Raw genomic sequence first — 22,649 nt, 5'->3', positions numbered from 1 at the left:
TTATTTCTGAGTTTTGTGTCGCGCCTGGTGGGATGAAATTTGATTGTCTGTGTTTGTTTGATGGGGTGCTGTCCTCAGATAATAGCGCCAAATTCAAATAAAAATGAAATAAATTAAACTTTCATATAATCACACATGCAATACACCAAATTAAAGCTACACTTGTTGTGAATCCAGCCAACGTGTCAGATTTCTTCAAGGTTCTACAGCTGCACCATCGAGAGCATCCTGACTGGTTGCATCACTGCCTGGTACAGCAACTGCTCGGCCTCCAACCACAAGGCACTACAGAGGGTAGTGCGTACGGCCCAGTACATCACTGGGGCTTAGCTGCCTGCCATCCAGAACCTCTACACTAGGCAGTGACAGAGGAAGGCCCTAAAAATTGTCAAAGACCCCAGCCACCCCAGTCATAGACTGTTCTCTCTACTACCGCATGGCAAGCTGTACCGGAGTGCCAAGTCTAGGACCAAAAGGCTTCTCAACAGCTTTTACCCCCAAGCCATAAGACTCCTGAACAGGTAATCAAATGGCTACCCAGACTATTTGCATTGTGTCCCACCCCAACCCCTCTTTTACGCTGCTGCTACTCTGTTTATCATATATGCAGTCACTTTAACTATACATTCATGTAGATACTTCCTCATTTAGCCCGACTAACCGGTACCCCTACAAATTGGCTACCCAATGTAGCCAATTTTGTACATTATGTACAAAATAACTTACAAATACCACGAAAAAACACACAATATAGGTTACGGGGGTCGTAAAACGACAGCCTTCTCCTTCGGCGTCACTGACTAAGCCTTTGCCTGCGCCATGTGGACGTATTGGTTATTGCAGCATAAGGCTCCACAATCATAATTTAGTTAGATAAAAACAAGGCCGTTAGGACCTGCTGAGACATGAGGACATACATTATAAATTAAGGGGGTTTATATTATAGTGTAATTAAGAAGGCCATCAAAGGGTTAATGAATCTCCCTTTAGATTGGGCTGAATGGAATTCATCCCCCTAATATGAGCGTATGTCAGTCACTGCCTCTGACCTTTTCCCTTGTAACAAACACATACATAAAATTGGCCCATGCTCTCATATCTGCGTGTTGGTCTTATCTGCAGGCCTGGACACACTAGTGGCTGTGTGTGTTTTATTTAGTGGACAAAGCCCTCTTTCAGCCACCAGAAGGATGGAGAGAACACACAATCGGAGGGAGGGGTGGTAGATGGGGACAGCTGGAGAGACATGGCAGATTGGAACCGGACTGAAGTCATTCTTTATGACAGAGCAGAAAAGGTGGGTGGGAAGCGTATTACTGTGGGTTTGGTTCAAAATCAACCCAAGCAGCACAATAGAATAAATCTCCTAGTATAAGGGAAGCTGTTTGCATCACTGGAGGCCAATGCAGCCTAATGGGAGGAATGCACGAGAATCTTGGCAGATTCCAAACCTTATACTGGTGGAGCAAGTATCCAAATTTCTTGTGTCTACAATGAGCCTGTGAAAACTGTTACAGCTGATTATTACTTTTGGGTTTGATTTAGTCCTGAAGACACACAATCATTTCCCCAGCCATGCTAGAGGCTCTATTACAAACATTGGGAAAAAAAGGGCGCAGAACTAATAAACACTCCAACCCACCTTCTCTGTAGAACTGGCCTTACAGATTGATGCTGGACGATTTGCAGCTGTGAGTGTGTTCTCCAAAGCTCCGTGCCCCTCTCAAACCCCTGGCTCAGGATAAAACAGACTTGGAACAAAGTGCATATGGATGCCAGATCTGTACAAACAGCCAAGAGTAGAATACCTCCACCTTTTCCTCTTTCTCTAAGGTTAATACAGGTGTACAGAGACTGCACCCAGAATTCCATTCCTGAGGCGCATAATCAAAAACCTCCAGAAAATATTTCAACTTGACATTTTCCGTATAAATTGCAAATGTATTCAATAAGCAATAACATACCACCTATTTCTAATTTCTTTATTTTACATTTCATGACATCATACATTTTCAAGCAACAGCATCTTCCTTCATACGGGGGGAGCCGTGTTAACCTTTAATGTGGCTAGTTGCATTTCTGCATGTGAGGTGACTGACATTATGAAAAGCATGTTACCTGGTAAGACAGCCCTCCACACACATATTCAATGCTTACACCCCGGATCACAGCAATCAATGTACAGAGTAGAAATAAAGATCCGAACAAGTAGTGATGTGTATGACGACACAGAGAAAAACCTAGATGAAATATGATAGCAAACCATGATAGTTTTCTCCTAAAAAGCAAATCAACCTTGACTGCTTCATGTCCTACGCTTATACAAGCTAATAAAATAAGGTCAGAATTTCATGAAGCTTGAATCTGCAGAGACCTAATAATACTGATGACCTGGCCACTTTAAAATGTGTTGGTGGCTTTTTTTTTTTTTTAAATACACCCTAGCAGTACTGGCAGCCAACCAGCCATATAGAATTCCTCAGAAGGCACCCATAGAATCTCACCATGGCGTATTCTACTAAAAATCACATCAAAACATCTCACCATGGAATCTGAAAACAGATTGCTGTCCCCAGTCCACCTGGTCGTGCTGCTGTTCCAGTTACAACTGTTCTGCCTGCGGCTATGGAACCCTGACCTGTTCAGACGTGCTACCTTGTCCCGGACCTTCTGTTTTTGACTCTCTCTACCGCACCTGCTGCTGTCTCGAACTCTGAATGATCGGCTATGAAAAGCCAACTGACATTTACTCCTGAGGTGCTGACCTGTTGCACACTCTACAACCACTGATTATTATTATTTGACCCTGCTGGTCATCTATGAACGTTTGAACATCTTGGCCATGTACTGTTATAATCTCCACCCGGTGCAGCCAGAAAAGGACTGGTCACCCCTCAGAGCCTGGTTCCTCTCTTGGATTCTTCCTACAGTTGAAGTCGGAAGTTTACACTTAGGTTTGGGTCATTAAACCTCATTTTTCAATAACTCCAACTTTCTTGTTAACAAACTATAGTTCTGGCAAGTCGGTTAGGACATCTACTTGACAAGTAATTTTACCAACAAATGTTTACAGACAGATTATTTCACTTATAATTCACTGTATCACAATTCCAGTGGGTCAGAAGTTTACCAAGTTGACTGTGCCTTTAAACAGCTTGGAAAATTCCAGAAAATTATGTCATGGCTTTAGAAGCTTCTGATTGACTCAAATGATGTCAATTAGCATAACAGAGGTGTACCTGTGGATGTATTTCAAGGCCTACCTTCAAACTCAGTGCCTCTTTGCTTGACATCATGGGAAAATCAAAAGAAATCAGGCAAGACCTCAGAAAAATAACTGTAGACCTCCACAAGTCTGGTTCATCCTTGGAAGCAATTTCCAAACGCCTGAGGGCACCACGCTCATCTGTACAAACAATAGTACGCAAGTATAAACACCATGGGAACACGCAACCGTCATACAGCTCAGGAAGGAGACGAGTTCTGTCTCCTAGAGGTGAACGTACTTTGATGCGAAAAGTGCAAATCAATCCCAGAACAGCAAAGGAGCTTGTGAAGATGCTGGAGGAAACAGGTACAAAAGTATCTATATCCACAGTAAAACGAGTCCTATATCGACATAACCTGAAAGGCCGCTAAGCAAGGAAGAAAACATTGCTCCAAAACCGCCATAAAAAAGCTACAGACTACAGTTTGCAACTGCACATGTGGACAAAGATCAAACTTTTTAGAGAAATGTCCTCTGGTCTGATGAAACAAAAATAGAACTGTTTGGCATAATGACCATCGTTATATTTGGAGGAAAAAGGGGGAGGCTTGCACGGGGAGGGGGGGGCAGCATGATGTTGTGGGGGTGCTTTGATGCAGGAGGGTCTGGTGCACTTCACAAAATAGATGGCATCATGAGGAAAGAAAATTATGTGGATATATTGAAGCAACATCTCAAGAAATCAGTCAGGAAGTTAAAGCTTGGTTGCAAATGGGTCTTCCAAATGGACAATGACCCCAAGGATAATTCCAAGTTGTGGCAAAATGGCTTAAGGACAACAAAGTAAAGGTATTGGAGTGGCCATCACAAAGCCCTGACCTCAATCCTATAGAACATTTGTGGGCAAAACTGAAAAAGCATGTGCGAGCAAGGAGGCCTACAAACCTGACTCAGTTACACCAGCTTGGTCATGAGGAATGGGCCAAAATTCACCCAACTTATTGTGGGAAGCTTGTGGAAGGCTACCCTAAATGTTTGACCCAAGTTAAACAATTTAAAGGCAATGCTACCAAATACTAATTGAGTGTATGTAAACTTCTGACCCACTGGGAATGTGATGAAAGAAATAAAAGCTGAAATAAATCACTCTACTATTATTCTGACATTTCACATTCTTAAAATAAAGTGGTGATCCTAACTGACCTAAGACAGGGAATTTTTACTATGATTAAATATTAGAAATTGTGAAAAACTGAGTTTAAATGTATTTGGCTAAGGTGTATGTAAACTTCCGACTTCAACTGTAGGTTCCTGCCTTTCTAGGGAGTTTTTCCTAGCCACCGTGGTTCTACATCAGCATTGCTTGCTGTTTTGGGTTTTAGGCTGGGTTTCTGTATAGCACTTTGACGTCGGCTGATGTAAAAAGGGCTTTATAAATACATTTGATTGATTGATCTGAAAACACACACGCTGACATTCTTACTTATAACCACATTTATTCATCCTTAAATGGCAATGAAATAATTTTATCTGACCATAGTCTACCACAGACTCTCCAACCCTGCTACAGTTCTGAGTAAGAGGTCTACAATGTGTGTGAGATTTGGGCCCAGATTCACAAAACAATCTTTAAAAGAAATGTATTCTTAAGTGCAATTTTTTCTTAACTTTATACACTTACAAAAAGTTGCTATTCCTCAATAAAGTTATTTAAAATGTTCTTAAGTTTCTTCCTCAGAAAATTGTTAAGAAGAAATGTGATTCTAAAATAAAGTTAGTGGATTTCCTCTTGGAAATGTTGTTAATTTCAAGATAGCTAAAGCCTGGGCTTAAATGCATGGAAGTGAGAAAATAAGATAATGAAAGCAATTGAACATGTTTAATTGACTCAAACTTCATGTGAAAGTTCCAGTATTGATTGTTTTTAAATCCCCCACCCCCAATTTTCTCTCCAGTTATCGCAGTAAGAAATATGCTAATAAGATTGCCCTTGCCCGCAAGATAACGAGCTAGTTCAGTTGCTTTGCGACAATCATCTTAAAAAGAAAGTTTGTAAAAAGATATTTGAGAAGTTCGTAAGAAAAGCATGAATTCTTAAAGAAATGTTTGAGGATTTGTACTAACAAAGCTTTTCTTATGAAGCTTCTAATTAAGTTTTGCGTTTGAAGTGTTTTGTGAATCTGGGTCCTGGGGTTGAAAGCTTACAGATAGGCTATGATAAATTAAGATTACATCAAGAGTAGAATCAAAACAATATATTCTAGGGGATTCAAACAGGACAGGTCTTCCACAGGAGCTGCGTTGCAGTGGTCTAAAGTTTGGACATTAAAGTGTAAAATCCAACACAATAACTTTACTCATCTGCATTCAGTGTATCGTAAGACATTAGGATCACTGAATACTAAAATGTATTTTCACATCATTCAGAGTTTTCCTACAACCTAGGTCCATTAGGTCGTGCAAACCACATTCATCTTGGGAAAATATTTTAAAATGCCACAAAGAAACCAAAGCAGTTACAAGAACAAAATACTCAGTCAGCATCACACTTCATGATAGATATGGATGCCAATTGGGGTTACCAGAGGACAAGGTTAGGTTCAGAGCTGTTCTGTTAGGATGTGTTGTGATCATACTGGCCAGTATTCACAAACAGTCTGAGTGGGTGTGCAGATCTAGGATCAGGTCTCCTCAGTCAATATTATCTTATTCATTATGATCTAAAAGGGAAATCTGATCGCATATCAGCACCTCTACTCTGAAACACTTCAAACTCGTGAATACGAACCATTGTGACGAAACAAAAGATGTTGTGTTGATGGATTCAGTTTCTCAGTGACCCTGTGATGCTGGTCACGACAGATTGTATTCTGTGCCTTCTTGAGGTGGGCCTTGCTTAACTTCTGAAAGTGCAGTAGAATGTTGAGGAACAGTCGCTGAGTGGCTGAGTTTCACTTCCTCCTTTTAGACTGCATCTGTGCAGAGGAGAGAGGGTGAAAGAGAGAGGAAAAAGAGAGATACAATACACTAAAGCAAGTAGAGCAAAATTACATTATATAATAACTGTAACTGAAATGAACAAGGTCAGATAGAAGTCAGTGCTGGGTCATTGGGTTCAGATGGTCAATGTGTGATAGAGGCTCCATAACGCAGTGAGACCAACCAGGCATTTAAATCAAGTTTCCACTTAAGGCCTATATCTGCCTCAAAGTCTGTTAACCAGTATCAAGGAAACACACAGACAATCAACACATACTGTAACTCAAATTCTCCCATCTAATTTACTGGCACTGTGTGAGGCCTCTGGGAAGATTTCAGAGACTTAATCTTTCTCCTTTTAGGATCAGAATATTGTGCTCTATTAAACGTGTTATACTGTGTTAAACCCATCTAAGCCTGGCTGGCAGTCTGACCATGGTTCTCCACCACAAATGTCTGTCTTATACTTGTACCCACAGTTATTTGTTATTGTCCCCATACTATCCTTTGTGTATAATATCCCCATTCTCCATAGAGCCATAAAGTGGCAATGCTAAAACCAGCGATGAAACAGAGGTTCATTTAGTTTACCCCACAGTCCACACAGAAAGAGGCCAACGGTAGGGCAGCAAGTACAGAACAGGTATTTTATTAGGATCCCCATTAGCTGTTGTGAAAGCAGAAGCTACTCCTCCTGGGGCCCACAAAAAAGTGTGTGTGTGTCAGAGCTGTGTGTTAATTTAGAAATTTCAACACATGAATGTTTCTAATAAAAATAGGTGATGCAGTCAGTCTCTCCTCAACTCTTAGCCAAGAGAGACTGGCATATATAGAATTTATATTAGCCCTCTGATTACAATGAAGTGCAAGACATCTCACTCTGTTCTGGGCCAACTACAGCTTAATTAGGTCTTTCTTTGCAGCACTTGTCCACACGGCTGGAGAATAATCAAGGTAAGTCAAAACTAGAGCCTGCAGGACTTGCTTTTTGGAGTGTTGTGTCAAAAAAGTAGAGTGTTTCTATTATGGACATACAGTGCATTTGTTAAGTATTCAGACCCTTTGACATTTTCCACAATTTCTTACGTTACAGCATTACTCTAAAATGTATTGAATTATTTTTTCCCCTCATGAAATCTACACACAATACACCATAATGACAAAGCAAAAACAGATGTTTAGAAATGTTTGCAAATGTATTAAAAATCTAAAACAGAAATACCTTATTTCTATAAGTATTCAGACCCTTACTATGAGACTCGAAATTGAGCTCAGGTGCATCCTGTTTCCATGAGTCATCCTTGAGATGTTTCTACAACTTGATTAGAGTGCACCTGTGGTAATTTGAATTGATTGGACATGATTTGGATAGTAACACACCTGTCTATATAAAGTCCCACAGTTGACAGTGCATGTAAGAGCCAAAACCAAGCCATGAGATCGAAGGAATTGTGCGTAGAGCTCCGAGACAGGATTGGACCGGGGCACAGATCTGGGGAAGAGTACCAAAACATTTCTGCAGCACTGAAGGTCCCCAAGAACAGTCGTCTCCAAGAAGAAGAAGTTTGGAACCACCAAGATACTTCCTAGAGCTGGCCGCCCAGCCAAACTGAGCACCATCCCTACGGTGAAGCATGGTGGAGGCAGCATCATGCTGCGGGGATGTTTGTCAGCGGCAGGGACTGGGAGACTAGTCAGGATTGAGGGAAAGATAAACAGAGCAAAGTACAGAGAGATCCTTGATGAAAACCTGCTCCAGAGCGCTCAGGAACTCAGACTGGGGCGAAGGTTCACCTTCCAATAGGACAACGACACTAAGGACACAGCCAAGACAACAGAGGAGTGGCTTTGGGATAAGTCTCTAAACGTCCTGGAGTGGCCCAGCCAGAGGCCGGACTTGAACCCGATCAAGCATCTCTGGAGAGACCTGAAAATAGCTGTGCAGCGACGGTCCCCATCCAACCTGACAGAGCTTGAAAGGCTCTGCAGAGAAGAATGGGAAAAACTCCCCAAATACAGGTGTTGTGACGTGACTAAACATTAATCTGATGACTGTTATGTATCGAATCAACTAACTCAGCAACAAAAAAAACATCCTCTCACTGTCAACTGTGTAAATATTTGTATGAACATAAGATTCAACAACTGAGACATAAACTGAACAACTTCTGCAGACATGTGACTAACAGAAATGGAATAATGGGGGTCAAAATCAAAAGCAACAGTCAGTATCTGGTGTGGCCACCAGCTGCATTAAGTACTGGAGTGCATCTCCTCATGGACTGCACCTGATTTGCCAGTTCTTGCTGTGAGATGTTACCCCACTCTTCCACCAAGGCACCTGCAAGTTCCCGGACATTTCTGGGGGGAATGGCCCTAGCCCTCCCCCTCCGATCCAACAGGTCCCAGACATGCTCAATGGGATTGAGATCTGGGCTCTTCGCTGGCCATGGCAGAACACTGACATTCCGGTCTTGCAGGAAATCACACACAGAACGAGTAGTATGGCTGGTGGCATTGTCATGCTGGAGGGTCATGTCAGGATGAGCCTGCAGGAAGGGTACCATGAGGGAGGAGGTCTTCCCTTTAATGCACAGCGTTGAGATTGCCTGCAATGACAACAAGCTCAGTCCGATGATGCTGTGACACACCGCCCCGGACCATGACGGACCCTCCAAATCGATCCCGCTCCAGAGTACAGGCCTTGGTGTAACGCTCATTCCTTCGACGATAAACGAGAATCCGACCATCAACCCTGGTGAGACAGAACTGCGACTCGTCAGTGAAGAGCACTTTTTGCCAGTCCTGTCTGGTCCAGCGACGGTGGCTTTGTGCCCATAGGCGACATTGTTGCCGGTGATGTCTGGTGAGGACCTGCCTTACTCAGGCCTACAAGCCCTCAGTCCAGCCCTCAGTCCAGCCTCTCTCAGCCTATTGCGGACAGTCTGAGCACTGATGGAGGGATTGTGCGTTCCTAGTGTAACGCGGGCAGTTGTTGTTGCCATCATGTACCTGTCCCGCAGGTGTGATGTTCGGGTGTGCAGGTGTTGTTACACGTGGTCTGCCACTGCGAGGACAATCAGCTGTCCGTCCTGTCTCCCTGTAGCGCTGTCTTAGGCATCTCACAGTACAGTCATTGCAATTTATTGCCCTGGCCACATCTGCAGTCCTCATGCCTCCTTGCAGCATGCCTAAGGCATATTCAGGCAGATCATCAGGTAGCCTGGGTATCTTTCTTTTGGTGTTTTTCAGAGTCAGTAGAAAGGCCTCTTTAGTGTCCTAAGTTTTCATAACTGACCTTAATTGCCTACCGTCTGTAAGCTGTTAGTGTCTTAACGACCATTCCACATGTGCATGTTCATTAATTGTTTATGGTTCATTGAACAAGCATGGGAAACAGTGTTTAAACCCTTTACAATGAAGAACTGTGAAGTTATTTGGATTTTTACAAATGATCTTTAAAGACAGGGTCCTGAAAAAGAGACGAATCTATTTTTGCTGAGTTTAGGTTTAATTGTTACTCGATTAATTTCATCATGTAACAATTAACTCATTAGGATTTGGAGCACCACAGAATAAGTTGTTTAACGCGTTACCATCTCCCGAATGAAACCCCAGATATGTCGATAATCATTATCTCATATTAGTCTCATAATTCTAAACGACGCATACTCCTTGCTTCTGCAGAAACCACAGCTTTACTGATCATTCCGTATCACACAAATTGATTTATTTATTTACTAACTAAATGATCACACACACGGTATAGGTTATTGATTAGAAACTTAATACATTAGAAACAGGTCCCTAGCGGACTAACAACAACATGACTGCTTGTTTATGAAAAGAGGGAGGAGTAGAGGAACAAAGGGAGAAAGTGAGAGAAACTTATACACTTGGAACTACGCTCACAGTAATCATAATACTTTGCCCCGAACCGCCGCCCATTTGGGTTAAGAAGTAATTAATGTATTTACGTGTTTGGATGTCTTCCTTCGTCGTTTATCTCTGTTGCACCCAGGCCTTCGTGGAAATGGTTCCGTTGTCCTTCTCCCGAGCTCTTAAGTGTAAGGATCTGATTGTCCACAAGAGGTCACAATGTCCTTGTCCTGAAGTCTGAAGCAGACTAACAGGGTGGTGTTTACGTTCACTCCCAGGAAGAGCCGCTCTCTGAAGACAGCTAATCAGCCACGTCGATGATCCCCAGTGGACTGATGAGAGCAGTGTAGTTGACAATGATTTGAAGAGAGTAACAGGACGGTTCTACTTATTCACTTTCTTAGATAGAACAGCTACTCAGCCGTAACATTGATTGTTAGAGGGGCTACTTTGTCGTCTTCACTTCGTGTTGATTTTCAGGCTCGTAACCAATGGAGAACTAACCTGCAGCTTGAGTCCTTCTGGTCCCATATGTTAATTCTCAACTAATCCTTTCTATTCTCTGGTAAAAAGGGGGCGTTTCCGTCACGCTGATACACTCTGAGCTCCCTCGGGCATGGCTACTTACTGGGACAAAGTATCATCAAAAACTATGATTTCATTAGAAAACTAAATTCATATTCCTATCCTAACAAAACATTATCAGAATTTACATAATCAGTGTAACCCTGACATTTACAGTGTGTATACTTACAATATTTTCGTAATAACATTTTTATAACATTTTTAATGACATTACAAAATCGACATTCATATTCCATAGATCATCTCTCATCATTCCCCACTATCGGATGTTAGGAATATTATTCCAGTGTCCACTTTTGGTAGTTAGAGTTTTTGGGCAGCAAAAGGTCTCTGTAACAAAAGGACGTTCCAACCACCAATACTAAAAGCTAAAAATGGTCCTCTGCTGCAGAAGTTTACGACCGGGTGTGAGGTGTCACAAAACCCCCACATCAATACTCTGGTAGAAGTTGATCCATGGTAACCTGATATTTGGATCCTCACAGGAGAGTCATGACACAGGTGTGCCAAGCTTGTAGCATCATATCCAATGAAACTCGAGGCCGTAATCGCTGCCAAAGGTGCTTCAACAAAGTACTGAGTAAAAGGTCTGAATACTTATGTGAAATCCAATTTTTTTTTTTATTAGCAAAAATTTATAAAAACCTGTTTTGCTTTGTCATTATGCTGTATTTTAGAACAAGGCAGTCACCTAACAAAATGTGGAAAAAGTGAAGGGGTCTGAATACTTTCCGAATGCACTGTACCTCTCCACATTTTTACAACCATTGAATCTATGTTTTGCCCATGACAGTTTACAATCTAAAGTAATACCAAGGGCCTTGAGTGCTGCCCTGCGGTACATCACACCTTACATGTTTGACAGAGATGCTTGCATGAAAGAAAACCTTCTGAGTTCTTAGATTGCCATATCGTGGATTCAGAGCGGAGATTGAAAAGCCATAAAACATGTTCTTTCAACAACATGTAATGGTCAATAATATCAAAGCCTGCTCTGAAATCTAACAGTACAGCTCCCACAATCTTCTTCTTATAAATTCCTTTCAACCAATCATATGTTTGTTTGTGTTAGGGCAGTACATATTGAGTGCCCTTCTATATAAGCATGCCAAAAGTCAGTAGTCAATTTGTTTACAGAGAAATGTCATTGTATTTGGTCAAACACCATGTTTTCCAACAGTTTGCTAAGAGCAGGCAGCAAGCTAATAGGTCTGCTGTTAGAATCAGTAAACGCCGCTTTACACCTCTTGGGTAGCGGACTTTGGCTTCCCTCAAGCCCTGAGGAGAAAAACCTTCAAGACTCAAAATAAAAATACAGTATGGCAGATAGCTGACTCTATGGACACTCCTACCATCATCGGTAGCTTTCCAGGTCGAGTGTAGGTAATAGGCAAGCAGACTCAATTCCCCCCATGTGGAGTTGGGATGTTAGCTTCTTGTATTGGTTCTCTGTACCATTTAGAAGAACTATAGCATCTAAAACAGATGAGTTAAAAACAGCTCTATCTGGCCAGCTGCAATGTTTCATATTTGTAGTTACTCTGTAGTGACTGAAGACAGCTGTCAGCATAGGGACATGGACAGAGTTCAATTCCTCCAACTCACATAAGTCATGCCTGGAATTTTAAGAGCCAGGAATGGATGCATCTTTGTCCCAGTTTCTGGTTATATTTAGCAAACAATGATCCTCTTTACTTTAGAGCATCATAAATCATACAAATGCCAACCACAGGTTCAATATTTCCAAGGATGCATAATTCCATAACCCTTTTGTCCCCTGGTATCACACTTCCTTTTGCCTTCTGGCATCACTGAGACCAAGGCACACACACAAAATTGGGTCACTTAAATCCCAGGGTGTTTCCATGCCTACTGTACATGCTCAAACACACACAATTAATTAAGGTGATAATGACCTCAGATCCATCCTCTACTGTACTATGAGGGTGTTTCCACACACACACAATAAACCTCTCATCCAAACAGTAGTAATGTACTATGAGGGTGGCACCTGCCACACACACACACACACCGTGGTATCATAAACCTCTCATCCAAACAGCAGCGACCAGGTCATTCAAGATCAACTTCCTCTGAAATTAATGTCAAGGTGGTGAGGCAGTCAGGAAAACTTTAACACATGCCTAGAACATACCAGGAAACTGAAGGAACAGGAACACTATACTGTAGCACTCACTCAATAAACATACACAGGACAAACACACTGTAGTTACACAATTCCCACAATACGCACAGAAACACACCCTGAATGAATCCTGGAGAAAAACCCTATCCCAGCTGCATGGAATCATGGTGGTGACAACTATTAGCCTGAGAGCTCAAAAATAGCCAGCAAGGTCAATGAGGTCAGAACATTTCTCACACAGAAACCGAGGAGGACCTTTCTCCCGCTTTCCTCTGGGCCAAAGTAAAAAAGTATTGTTCTTGGATAAGGACTCTTATGGGGGAAGTGAACACCTCCATTGAGATCGGTCGATGGAGGGGGATACACACACACACTCACCGTCTTCTTTCCGCAAGAAACACTTCCAGAGGCAGAAGCAGAGACTTATGACCAGCAGAGCAGCTACAGTGGTCACCGAGATCAGGATGGTCAAAGCTGTCCCAACTAGACAGGGAGAGGGGGAGGGAGGGAGAAAGAACAGCGATAGAAACAGAGTGAAACTGATGAGATAGAGAGGATATCGAGAGACAGAGGATCGAGAGACAGATTCAGTGAGCGAGAGAGAGAGAGAAAGGAAAAAAATCTGCCCACAAATCAAACTTCATAAAAGTATCAAGAATGTTAATTGGTTTAAACAGCTTCAGATTAACAGTTTTCATTTCATTACGTACAGTCACCTCCCAAATTATTGGTACAATTGATAAAGATGGAGCAAAAAGTACAAAAATAAACAAATACTGAGCTACAGTATATTGTATGCAACAACAAAATAATGTATTAATGTAAAATAATATAATTTCCCAATCACTTTGAGAAATACATTTTGTTGAACAAGTAATACAACTAATCTCAAACAGATAAGTGTCATAATTATCAGCACCCCTAAATATTCGTATTAAAAAAATCTAATCAGCAATAACATAGTACTTTAAATTAATCTCAGTTTAATAAGAAACAGCAGAATTGTGGCCTTCCATGGCTTCCCGTTTCACTGGGGTATAAACACTTTGTCATCCATTACCATGGGGAAAGGCAAAGAACAAAAAAATTAAGAGACATTTACATTACCTTTTACATTTAAGTAATTTCGAAGATGCTCTTATCCAGAGCGACTTACAGGAGCAATTAGGGTTAAGTGCTCTGCTCAAAGGCATAGACAGATTCTTCACATAGTCGGCTTGGGGATTCTAACCAGCAATCTTTTGATTACTGGCTCAACGCGCTTAACAGCTAGGTTACTTGGCCTTCATAAATCCAACAATGGGTAAAAAAATGTTTTATAAATAAATATACCACTTACCATTACTAGGGCAATAATAAGACATTTAAAACCACTGGAACAGTGGTAAACTTGCTGTAAAAGGACGCATGTGTACAGTATCTTGTCCTCACGCACAGTGAGGAAGATGTTTCAGGAGGCAAAGGAAATCCAAGGGCCACAGATTAAAATAAAATAAAATTGTACTTGTTGTAGTCTGCGCATGTGACAGGTGTAGACCTTACAGTGAAATGCTTACTTACAAGCCCTTAAGCAACAATGCAGTTGAAAGAAAATACCAAAAAGAAAAAGTTAGAAAAACAAATAATTAAAGAGCAGCAGTAAATAACAATATACAGGGGGTACCGGTACAGAGTCAATGTGTCAATGTGCGGGGGCACCGGTGGAGAGGTAATTGAAGTAATTATGTACACTGCAGGTAGGGTTATTAAAGTGGCTATTCATAGATAATACGAGAGCAGCAGCAGCGTGGGAGGGTGCAAATTGTCTGTGTAGCCATTTGATTAGCTGTTCAGGAGTCTTATGGCTTGGGGGTAAAAGCTGTTTAGAAGCCTCTTGGACCCAGACTTGGCACTCCGGTACCGCTTGCCATGCGATAGCAGAGAGAACAGTCTATGACAATGGTGGCTGGAGTCCTTGACAATTTTTAGGTCCTTCCTCTGACGCAGCCTGATTATATATATATATATATATATATATATATATATATATATATAGGTCCTGGATGGCAGGAAGCTTGACCCCGGTGATGTACTGGGCCGTACGCACTACCCTCTGTAGTGCCTTGCGGTCGGAGGCCGAGCAGTTGCCATACCAGGCAGGGATGCAACCAGTCAAGATGCTCTCGATGGTGCAGCTGTAAAACCTTTTGAGGATCTGAGGACCCATGTCAAATCTTTTCAGTCTTTAGGAAGAATAGGTTTTGTCGTGCCCTCTTCACGACTGTCTTGGTGTGCTTGGACCATGTTAGTTTGTTGGTGATGGACGCCAAGGAGGCCAAATCCCCTTCGATGAGAATGGGGGTGTGCTCAGTCCTCCTTTTCCTGTAGTCCACAATCATCTCCTTATTCTTGATCACATTGAGTGAGAGGTTGTGGGCCTTGCACCACACAGTCAGGTCTCTGACCTCCTCCCTATAGGCGGTCTCGTCATTGCCGGTGATCAGGCCTACCACTGTTGTGTCATCAGCAAACTTGATGGTGTTGGAGTCATGCCTGGCCGTACAGTCATGAACAGGGAGTACAGGAGGGGACTGAGCATGCACCCGAGGGGCCCCCGTGTTGAGGATCAGGGTGGCGGATTTGTTGTTACCTAGCCTTACCACGGCCGCCCGTCAGGATGTCTAGGATCCAGTCGCAGAGTGAGGTGTTTAGTCCCAGGATCCTTAGCTTAGTGATGAGCTTTGAGTGCACTATGGTGTTGAATGCTGAGCTGTAGTCAATGAATAGCATTCTCACATAGGTGTTCCTTTTGTCCAGGTGGGAAAGGGCAGTGTGGAGTGCAATAGAGATGGCATCATCTGTGGATCTGTTGGTGCGGTATGTAAATTGGAGTGGGTCTAGCGTTTCTGGGATAATGGTGTTGATGTGAGCCATAGACCTGTCTTTCAAAGCATTTCATGGCTACAGACGTGAGTGCTACGAATTGGTAGTCATTTAGGCAGGTTACCTTAGTGTTCTTGGGCACAGGGACTATGGTGGTCTGCTTGAAACATGTTGGTATTACAGACAGACAAGGAGAGGTTGAAAATGTCAGTGAAGACACTTGCCAGTTGGTCAGCACATGCTCGGAATACACGTCCTGGTAATCCATCTGGCCCTGCGGCCTTGTGAATGTTGACCTGTTGAAAGGTTTTACTCACATCGGCTGCGGAGAGCGTGATCACACAGTCGTCCTGAACAGCTGATGCTCTCATGAATGTTTCAGTGTTTCTTGCCTCGAAGCGAGCATAGAAGTTATTTAGCTCGCCTGGTAGGCTCGTGTCACTGGGCAGCTCTCAGCTGTGCTTCCCTTTGTTGTCTGTAATAATTTGCAAGCCCTGCCACATCCGACGAGTGTCGGAGCCGGTGTAGTACAAGTCGATCTTAGTCCTGTATTGAAGTTTTGCTTGTTTGATGGTTCGTCGGAGGGCATAGCGGGATATCTTATAGGCTTCCGGGTTAGAGTCCCGCTCCCTGAAAGCGACAGCTCTGTGCGAATGTTGCCTGTAATCCATGGCTTCTGGTTGGGGTATGTATTTACAGTCACTGTGGGGACGACGTGCTCGATGCACTTATTGATAAAGCCAGTGACTGATGTGGTGTTCTCCTCAATGCCATCGGAAGAATCCCGGAACATATTCCAGTCTGTGCTAGCAAAACAGTCCTGTAGTTTAGCATCTGCTTCATAGACCAAGTCACTGGTGCTTCCTCCTTTATTTTTTGATTGTAAGCAGGAATCAGGAGGATAGAATTGTGGTCAGATTTGCCAAATGGAGGGCGAGGGAGAGCTTTGAGAATTACAGAACTTTGTGGGCTATACTCGGCCTTGTCTTAGGATTGTAAGTTGGTGGTTGAAGATTTCCCTCTAGTGGTGCGGGGGCTGTGCTTTGACAAAGTGGGTGGGGTTATATCCTTCCTGTTTGGCCCTGTCCGGGGGTATCATCGGATGGGGCCACAGTGTCCCCTGACCCCTCCTGTCTCAGCCTCCAGTATTTATGCTGCAGTAGTTTATGTGTCGGGGGGCTAGGGTCAGTTGGTTATATCTGGAGTACTTCTCCTGTCTTATCCAGTGTCCTGTGTGAATTTAAGTATGCTCTCTCTAATTCTCTCCTTCTCTCTTTCTTTCTCTCTCTCTCTCGGAGAACCTGAGCCCTAGGACCATACGTCAGGACTACCGGGCATGATGACTCCTTGCTGTCCCCAGTCCACCTGGCCTTGCTGTTGTTCCAGTTTCAACTGTTCTGCCTGCGGTTATGGAACCCCTACCTGTCCCAGACCTGCTGCTTTCAACTCTTAATGATCGGCTATGAAAAGCCAACTGACATTTATTCCTGATTATTATTTGACCATGCTTGTCACTTATGAACATTTTGAACATCTTGGCCATGTTCTGTTATAATCTCCACCCGGCACAGCCAGAAGAGGACTGGCCACCCCTCATAGCCTGGTTCCTCTCTAGGTTTCTTCCTAGGTTTTGGCCTTTCTAGGGAGTTTTTCCTAGCCACCGTGCTTCTACACCTGCATTGCTTGCCGTTTGGGGATTTAGGCTGGGTTTCTGTACAGCACTTCGAGATATTAGCTGATGTACGAAGGGCTATATAAAATAAACATGATTTGATTTGATTTGTCGCATCTTGGGGTCTCCAAATCTACAATTAGACGCAACCTGCACGCTAATAGGCTTTCTGGAAGGGTTGTCAGAAAAAAAGGCTTAATTGGGAGCAACCAAGAATGTAAACACTTTGAGTTTGCTAAACGGCACTGGCACTAGGATGGGAACCGGGTGCTATGGTCAGATTAGTCGAAAATAGGTCACGTACACCAGCAGTGGGTTTGGCAACGAAAAGGATGCCTGTGCAGGAAATAACCTAATATCTACAATATGGTGATGATTTTTGATCTTATTGGGCTGCAAGACAATGACCCCAACCAAGCACAAGTCAAAATCCCCAAAGAAATGGTAATTTCACCACAAAATCTAAATTTCGCAGTGGCCATATCAGTTTCCAGACTTCAATCCCATTGAAAACCTGGGGTTTGAATTGAAGAGGGCAGTCCACAAGCGCAGACCAAAGGATTTAAAGGGTTTGTAAACATTTTGTATGGAGTAACGGTCTAAGATCCCTCCCAATGTGTTCTCCAATCTCATAAAACATTATAGAAAAAGTCTGTGTCGTTATCCTCACAAGGGAAGTTGCATAAAGTACTGAAACAGGGGTGCCAATCATTTTGACCCTTATCTTTGAGAAAAAAAATTGTTGTTAAACGAAATAGCAATATAGCTCAGTATTTGTATTATTTACTTCATAGTCTTTTTTGCTCATTTTTATCAAGGGAGACAATCATTTTGGAGGTGACCCTTTGAGCGTGTAAACTAAACCTGCTTGGCAATGACTTCAACAAAAACAGATCTAAACTCTTACACACTGTTTACGATAAGTCATTAAATGTTTGCCAGACAATGTTCACATCCATCCCTCAGGGATCAGTATTCTTGGCTTTGGTTTTGTCAGGCTACTTTTTCCAAAAGCAGCTAACTTAAAAACAAGTGTAAGCTCGAAGTCAATATAAATTGAGATATTTGCATCCTCCCAATGTGTGTGTGTGTGTGTGTGTCTCACTCACTCTTGGTATTCATAGAAACAGCGATGGGTGACTCCAGACCCTTATGGTGGACCAGACATTTGACGGACACATCCTTCAGCAGCCCTGATTGGACGTTGAGGGTGCTGATGACTAGGGTGGTCCCATCCCCCTGCTGGACCTGTGATGTCACAGGGGGTCCCATAGTTCGGTTGTCCCTCTCCACGTTCCACACTATCTCCGCCGGGGGCCGGGACACGGCTGTACAGTTGGCCTCAATAACCCCTGGAGACGTGCTCTTGTAGCTCACCTGGGGCTTAGGCAGTACTGGGGAAGACACAGATACAACCAAAAATCAATATTGGGTTTACTGAATCAGCGTTCTTCAGTTGGGTGACCTACTTTAACTATGACTTTGTCCTGGATAGAGACTCTTTTTGATTACCTGGAACACAAAAGAAAATCTAAAAGCTTTAGTTGGGTTACACCAAGTTAACCACTGAAACGTGTCTAGTTTTGTGATTCTGATGTCAATAACAGAGTATAGTTAAGAAAGATAAACAGAGGATATCCAAACTTATTTGGGCAGAGAATCAATGTCACAGATGATATCAATGTGTGAATACATTAAGCTTGTGAATACAGTGCATTCGTAAAGTATTTAGATCTTGACTTTCTCCACATTCTGTTACGTTACAGCCTCATTTTAAAATGTATTAAATAGTTTCCCCCCTTCAATCTACACACAATACCCCATAATGACATAGCAAAAACAGGTTTAGACATTTTTGAAAATGATAAAAAATAAATGGAAATATCACATTTACATAAGTATTCAGACCCTTTAGTCAGTACTTTGTTGAAGCACCTTTGGCAGCGATTACAGCCTTGGGTCTTCTTGGGAATGACGCTACAAGCTTGGCACACCTGCATTTGGAGAGTTTCTCACATTCTCCTCTGCAATTTGGAAGGTGAACCTTCGCTCCAGACTGAGGTCCTGAACGCTTTCATCAAGGATCTCTCTGGACTTTGCTTTCCCTCGATCCTATCTAGACTCCCAGCGCAACGTAAGCTGAACGAGAGACCTCGGTTAATTGATTTCCATTCCCATTTGACATCGGATCCGTAGGTACCTGCGTCTTCGTCCTCTGTTCTGTCTCCCTTTCCTGTAGCTTGTACCTCGGGTTCAGATCCTCAGAGCTCCCACCCTCATCAGACCGTGAGGCTGCCTGAGAGACTGGCCCATTCAACATCACCAGCAGCTCTATGGTGAGAAACATCTCAGTTCCCAATGCAAAAACCCTGTGCTACTCAGGAGCACGAGTACAGTCCGTCTGTTCTACGACAGATGCTGGGAGCGGACGCTGTCGTAGTCCATGTGGGGTCAAACAACATCAGGAGGGCTAGCTTGGAACATCTGAAAATGAATTTTAAAAGAACAGATTTTTGCATTAAAAGACTTAAAAAAAAACTGCCAATAATTTCAGGTCCAGTACCATCATTGAGCCGCTGGTGTGAAAGATTCAGCAGGCTACTGGCATTATACATCTGTCAAAAATATTACTGTAGCTCTGCTGGAATCACTTTTAAAGATAACTGACACCTTCTGGAAACAGAAGATACTCTACAGCAGGTATTCCCAAACTTGGGAACGAGCAATGCCGTCGGGGGTATGCCAAATAAAAATGTGATTGATAAAAAAAATATATAATCCTCACAGTACATTTATATTTTCCAACGTGGGTGAGTTCCCCCCCCCCCCCCTCGCCTGAGTAGCCTCGTTTCACTGCCCAAAATGAAAATTAAACCATCTAGTGTTCAGCGAAATAACATAATGTCAAATAATTAACATCCAATCACGTGAACCATTACTCTCTCGCGGGAAACCTTCACTCTTGCGCAGACATTTAGAAACGAAACATGACAATTTGAAAAATAGTCCACGGGAGTATTTTGAGCGAGAATAAAGACGACTTTCGAGTAGTAAGACATGCACATAAAAGCAACAGATACCATTAATAAGAAGGGGCTAGAAGCGTCTTATATGGTGAGCTACCGAGTGGCTAGGACAGGAAAGCCCCATACTATTGTGGAGGACTTAATTATTCCTGCTGCTGCGGAAATGGCTGGGACAATGCTGGGGGAAAAGGCCCCAAAAAACTAGAGACAATGTCTTAAACAACACTGTTTCACGATGCATCAGTGACATGGCAGGAGATGTTCTGAAACAATTACTGATTCGCATACAAGCCAGTGAATTACATGCGTTACAGCTGGATGAGACAGACGTGGCGGGCCTGGCACTGCTCCTGGTATATGTCCGTTATGTTTATGGGGGGTCAATTAAAGAAGACATCCTCTTCTGCAAACCACTGGAAATCAGGACAACAGGAGAGGATATTTTTAAAGTACTGGACAGCTTTGTGACATCGAATGGACTTTGGTGGTCAAGATGTGTTGGTATCTGTACAGATGACGCAAAAGCCGTGAGAGAGACATAGTGGAGTGGTAACGCGCATGCAACAGTTGCTCCCGACGCCACTTGGGTACACTGCAGCATCCACCGAGAGGCTCTTGCTGCCAAGGGAATGCCTGACAGCTAGAAAAACACTTTGGACACTACAGTGAAAATGGTTAACTTTGTTAAAGCAAGGCCCCTGAACTCTCATGTATTTTTTGCATTATGCACTGATATGGGCAGCGACCATGTAAACGTTTACAACATACAGAAGTGCGCTGGTTATCAAGGGGCAAGGTATTGACACGTTTTTTTTTCTTGCATGATGACGAGTTTCTCACACAACTGGCCTATCTGGATTATTTTCTCGCCTGAATGATCTGAATCTGGGATTACAGGGACTCTCCGCAACTATATTCAATGTGCGGGACAAAATTGAGGCTATGATTAAGAAGTTGGAGCTCTTCTCTGTCTGCATTAACAAGGACAACACACAGGTCTTTCCATCATTGCATGATTGTTTTGTGTGCAAATGAACTCAAGCTTATGGACAATGTCAAATGTGATATAGCCAAACACCTGAGTGAGCTGGGTGCGCAATTGCGCAGGTACTTTCCCGAAACTGACGACACAAACAACTGGATTCGTTATCCCTTTCATGCTCTGCCTCCAGTCCACTTACTGATATCTGAACAAGAGAGCCTCATCGAAATTGCAACAAGCGGTTCTGTGAAAATTTAATTTAAATTAGAATCCACTGGCAGATTTCTGGATAGGGCTGCGCTGAGAGTTTCTTGCCTTGGCAAATCGCGCTGTTAAGACACAGATGCCCTTTGCAACCACGTACCTACATGAGAGTTGATTCTCTGCCCTCACTAGCATGAAAATGAAATACAGGCACAGACTGTGTGGAAAATGATTTAAGACCGACTCTCTCCAATAAAACCCAACATTGCAGAGTTATGTGCATCCTTTCAAGCACACCCTTCTCATTAACCTGTGGTGAGTTATTCACAATTTTTGACGAACAAATAAGGTTTCATATGTAAGATGGCTAAATAAAGAACAAAATTATTGATTATTATTGTATTATTATTTGTGCTCTGGTCCTATAAGAGTTCTTTGTCACTTCCCACGAGCCGGGTTGTGACAAACTCACACGCATTCTTATGTTGAATACATATATCGTATAGTGAGTGTGTGGCAGGCTTACAATGATGGCAAAAAACAACATTTGAGAGTGCGCTGACCCTGGTGCTAGAGGGGGTACGCAGGCTGGAGGTTGAATGTTTGAAGGGGTACGGGACTATAACAAGTTTGAGAACCACTGCTCTACAGGAATGACAGAGTCCATCCAAATCATCTTGGCTCCTGGACTCTAAATGCATTTCAAGGCTGCGTTGAAACAATGGCTTATCAATGACCAAGACCAGCTCTGTTAATCCCTACCATTGTGTCGTCAAAGTGCTGCAACAAATGTACATTATACTAGGGGCATTGGCAGACACAATGTAAGTAACTTAATGCATGTCCCCCTAATTTCCCTGAATACCTCAGTGCAAGATGGCGCCGACAGAGATGGTCACCTCACTTTAGGTTCTTAAAAAAACAAATAACTACATAGTTTTCTATGTATTATTTCTTACATTGTTAACCTAGAAATTCTCAAGTGTTATTACATACAGCCGAGAAGAACTATTGGATATAAAAGCGATGTCAACTTACCATCATTACGACCAGGGATATGTCTTTCCCGAAGCAGATCCTTTATTCCAACCTCCACTCTGGAAATG

General features: G+C 42.8%; 1 protein-coding gene across 3 annotated transcripts in view; it reads right to left on the bottom strand.

Moving 5' to 3' along the window:
• Positions 1-1,967: 1,967 nt before the first annotated feature.
• The window catches only part of LOC139538711 (OX-2 membrane glycoprotein-like), a 36,462-nt gene continuing 15,780 nt past the window's right edge, over positions 1,968-22,649 (bottom strand). For all 3 annotated transcript variants that reach the window (XM_071341094.1, XM_071341093.1, XM_071341092.1), the window contains 3 exons: positions 18,441-18,725; positions 13,176-13,280; positions 1,968-6,183 (listed from right to left, as the gene is read on the bottom strand). In XM_071341094.1, the coding sequence (XP_071197195.1) occupies positions 6,173-6,183; positions 13,176-13,280; positions 18,441-18,725 (401 nt within the window). In that variant the 3' untranslated portion in view covers positions 1,968-6,172. The remainder of the gene's footprint in view (positions 6,184-13,175; positions 13,281-18,440; positions 18,726-22,649) is intronic.

The sequence above is a fragment of the Salvelinus alpinus genome, chromosome 14 (genome assembly GCF_045679555.1).
Source record: "Salvelinus alpinus chromosome 14, SLU_Salpinus.1, whole genome shotgun sequence".
Taxonomy (NCBI): Eukaryota; Metazoa; Chordata; class Actinopteri; order Salmoniformes; family Salmonidae; genus Salvelinus; species Salvelinus alpinus.
Note: the sequence above shows the minus strand (reverse complement) of the source record. Positions and strands in the feature narration are given on the sequence as shown.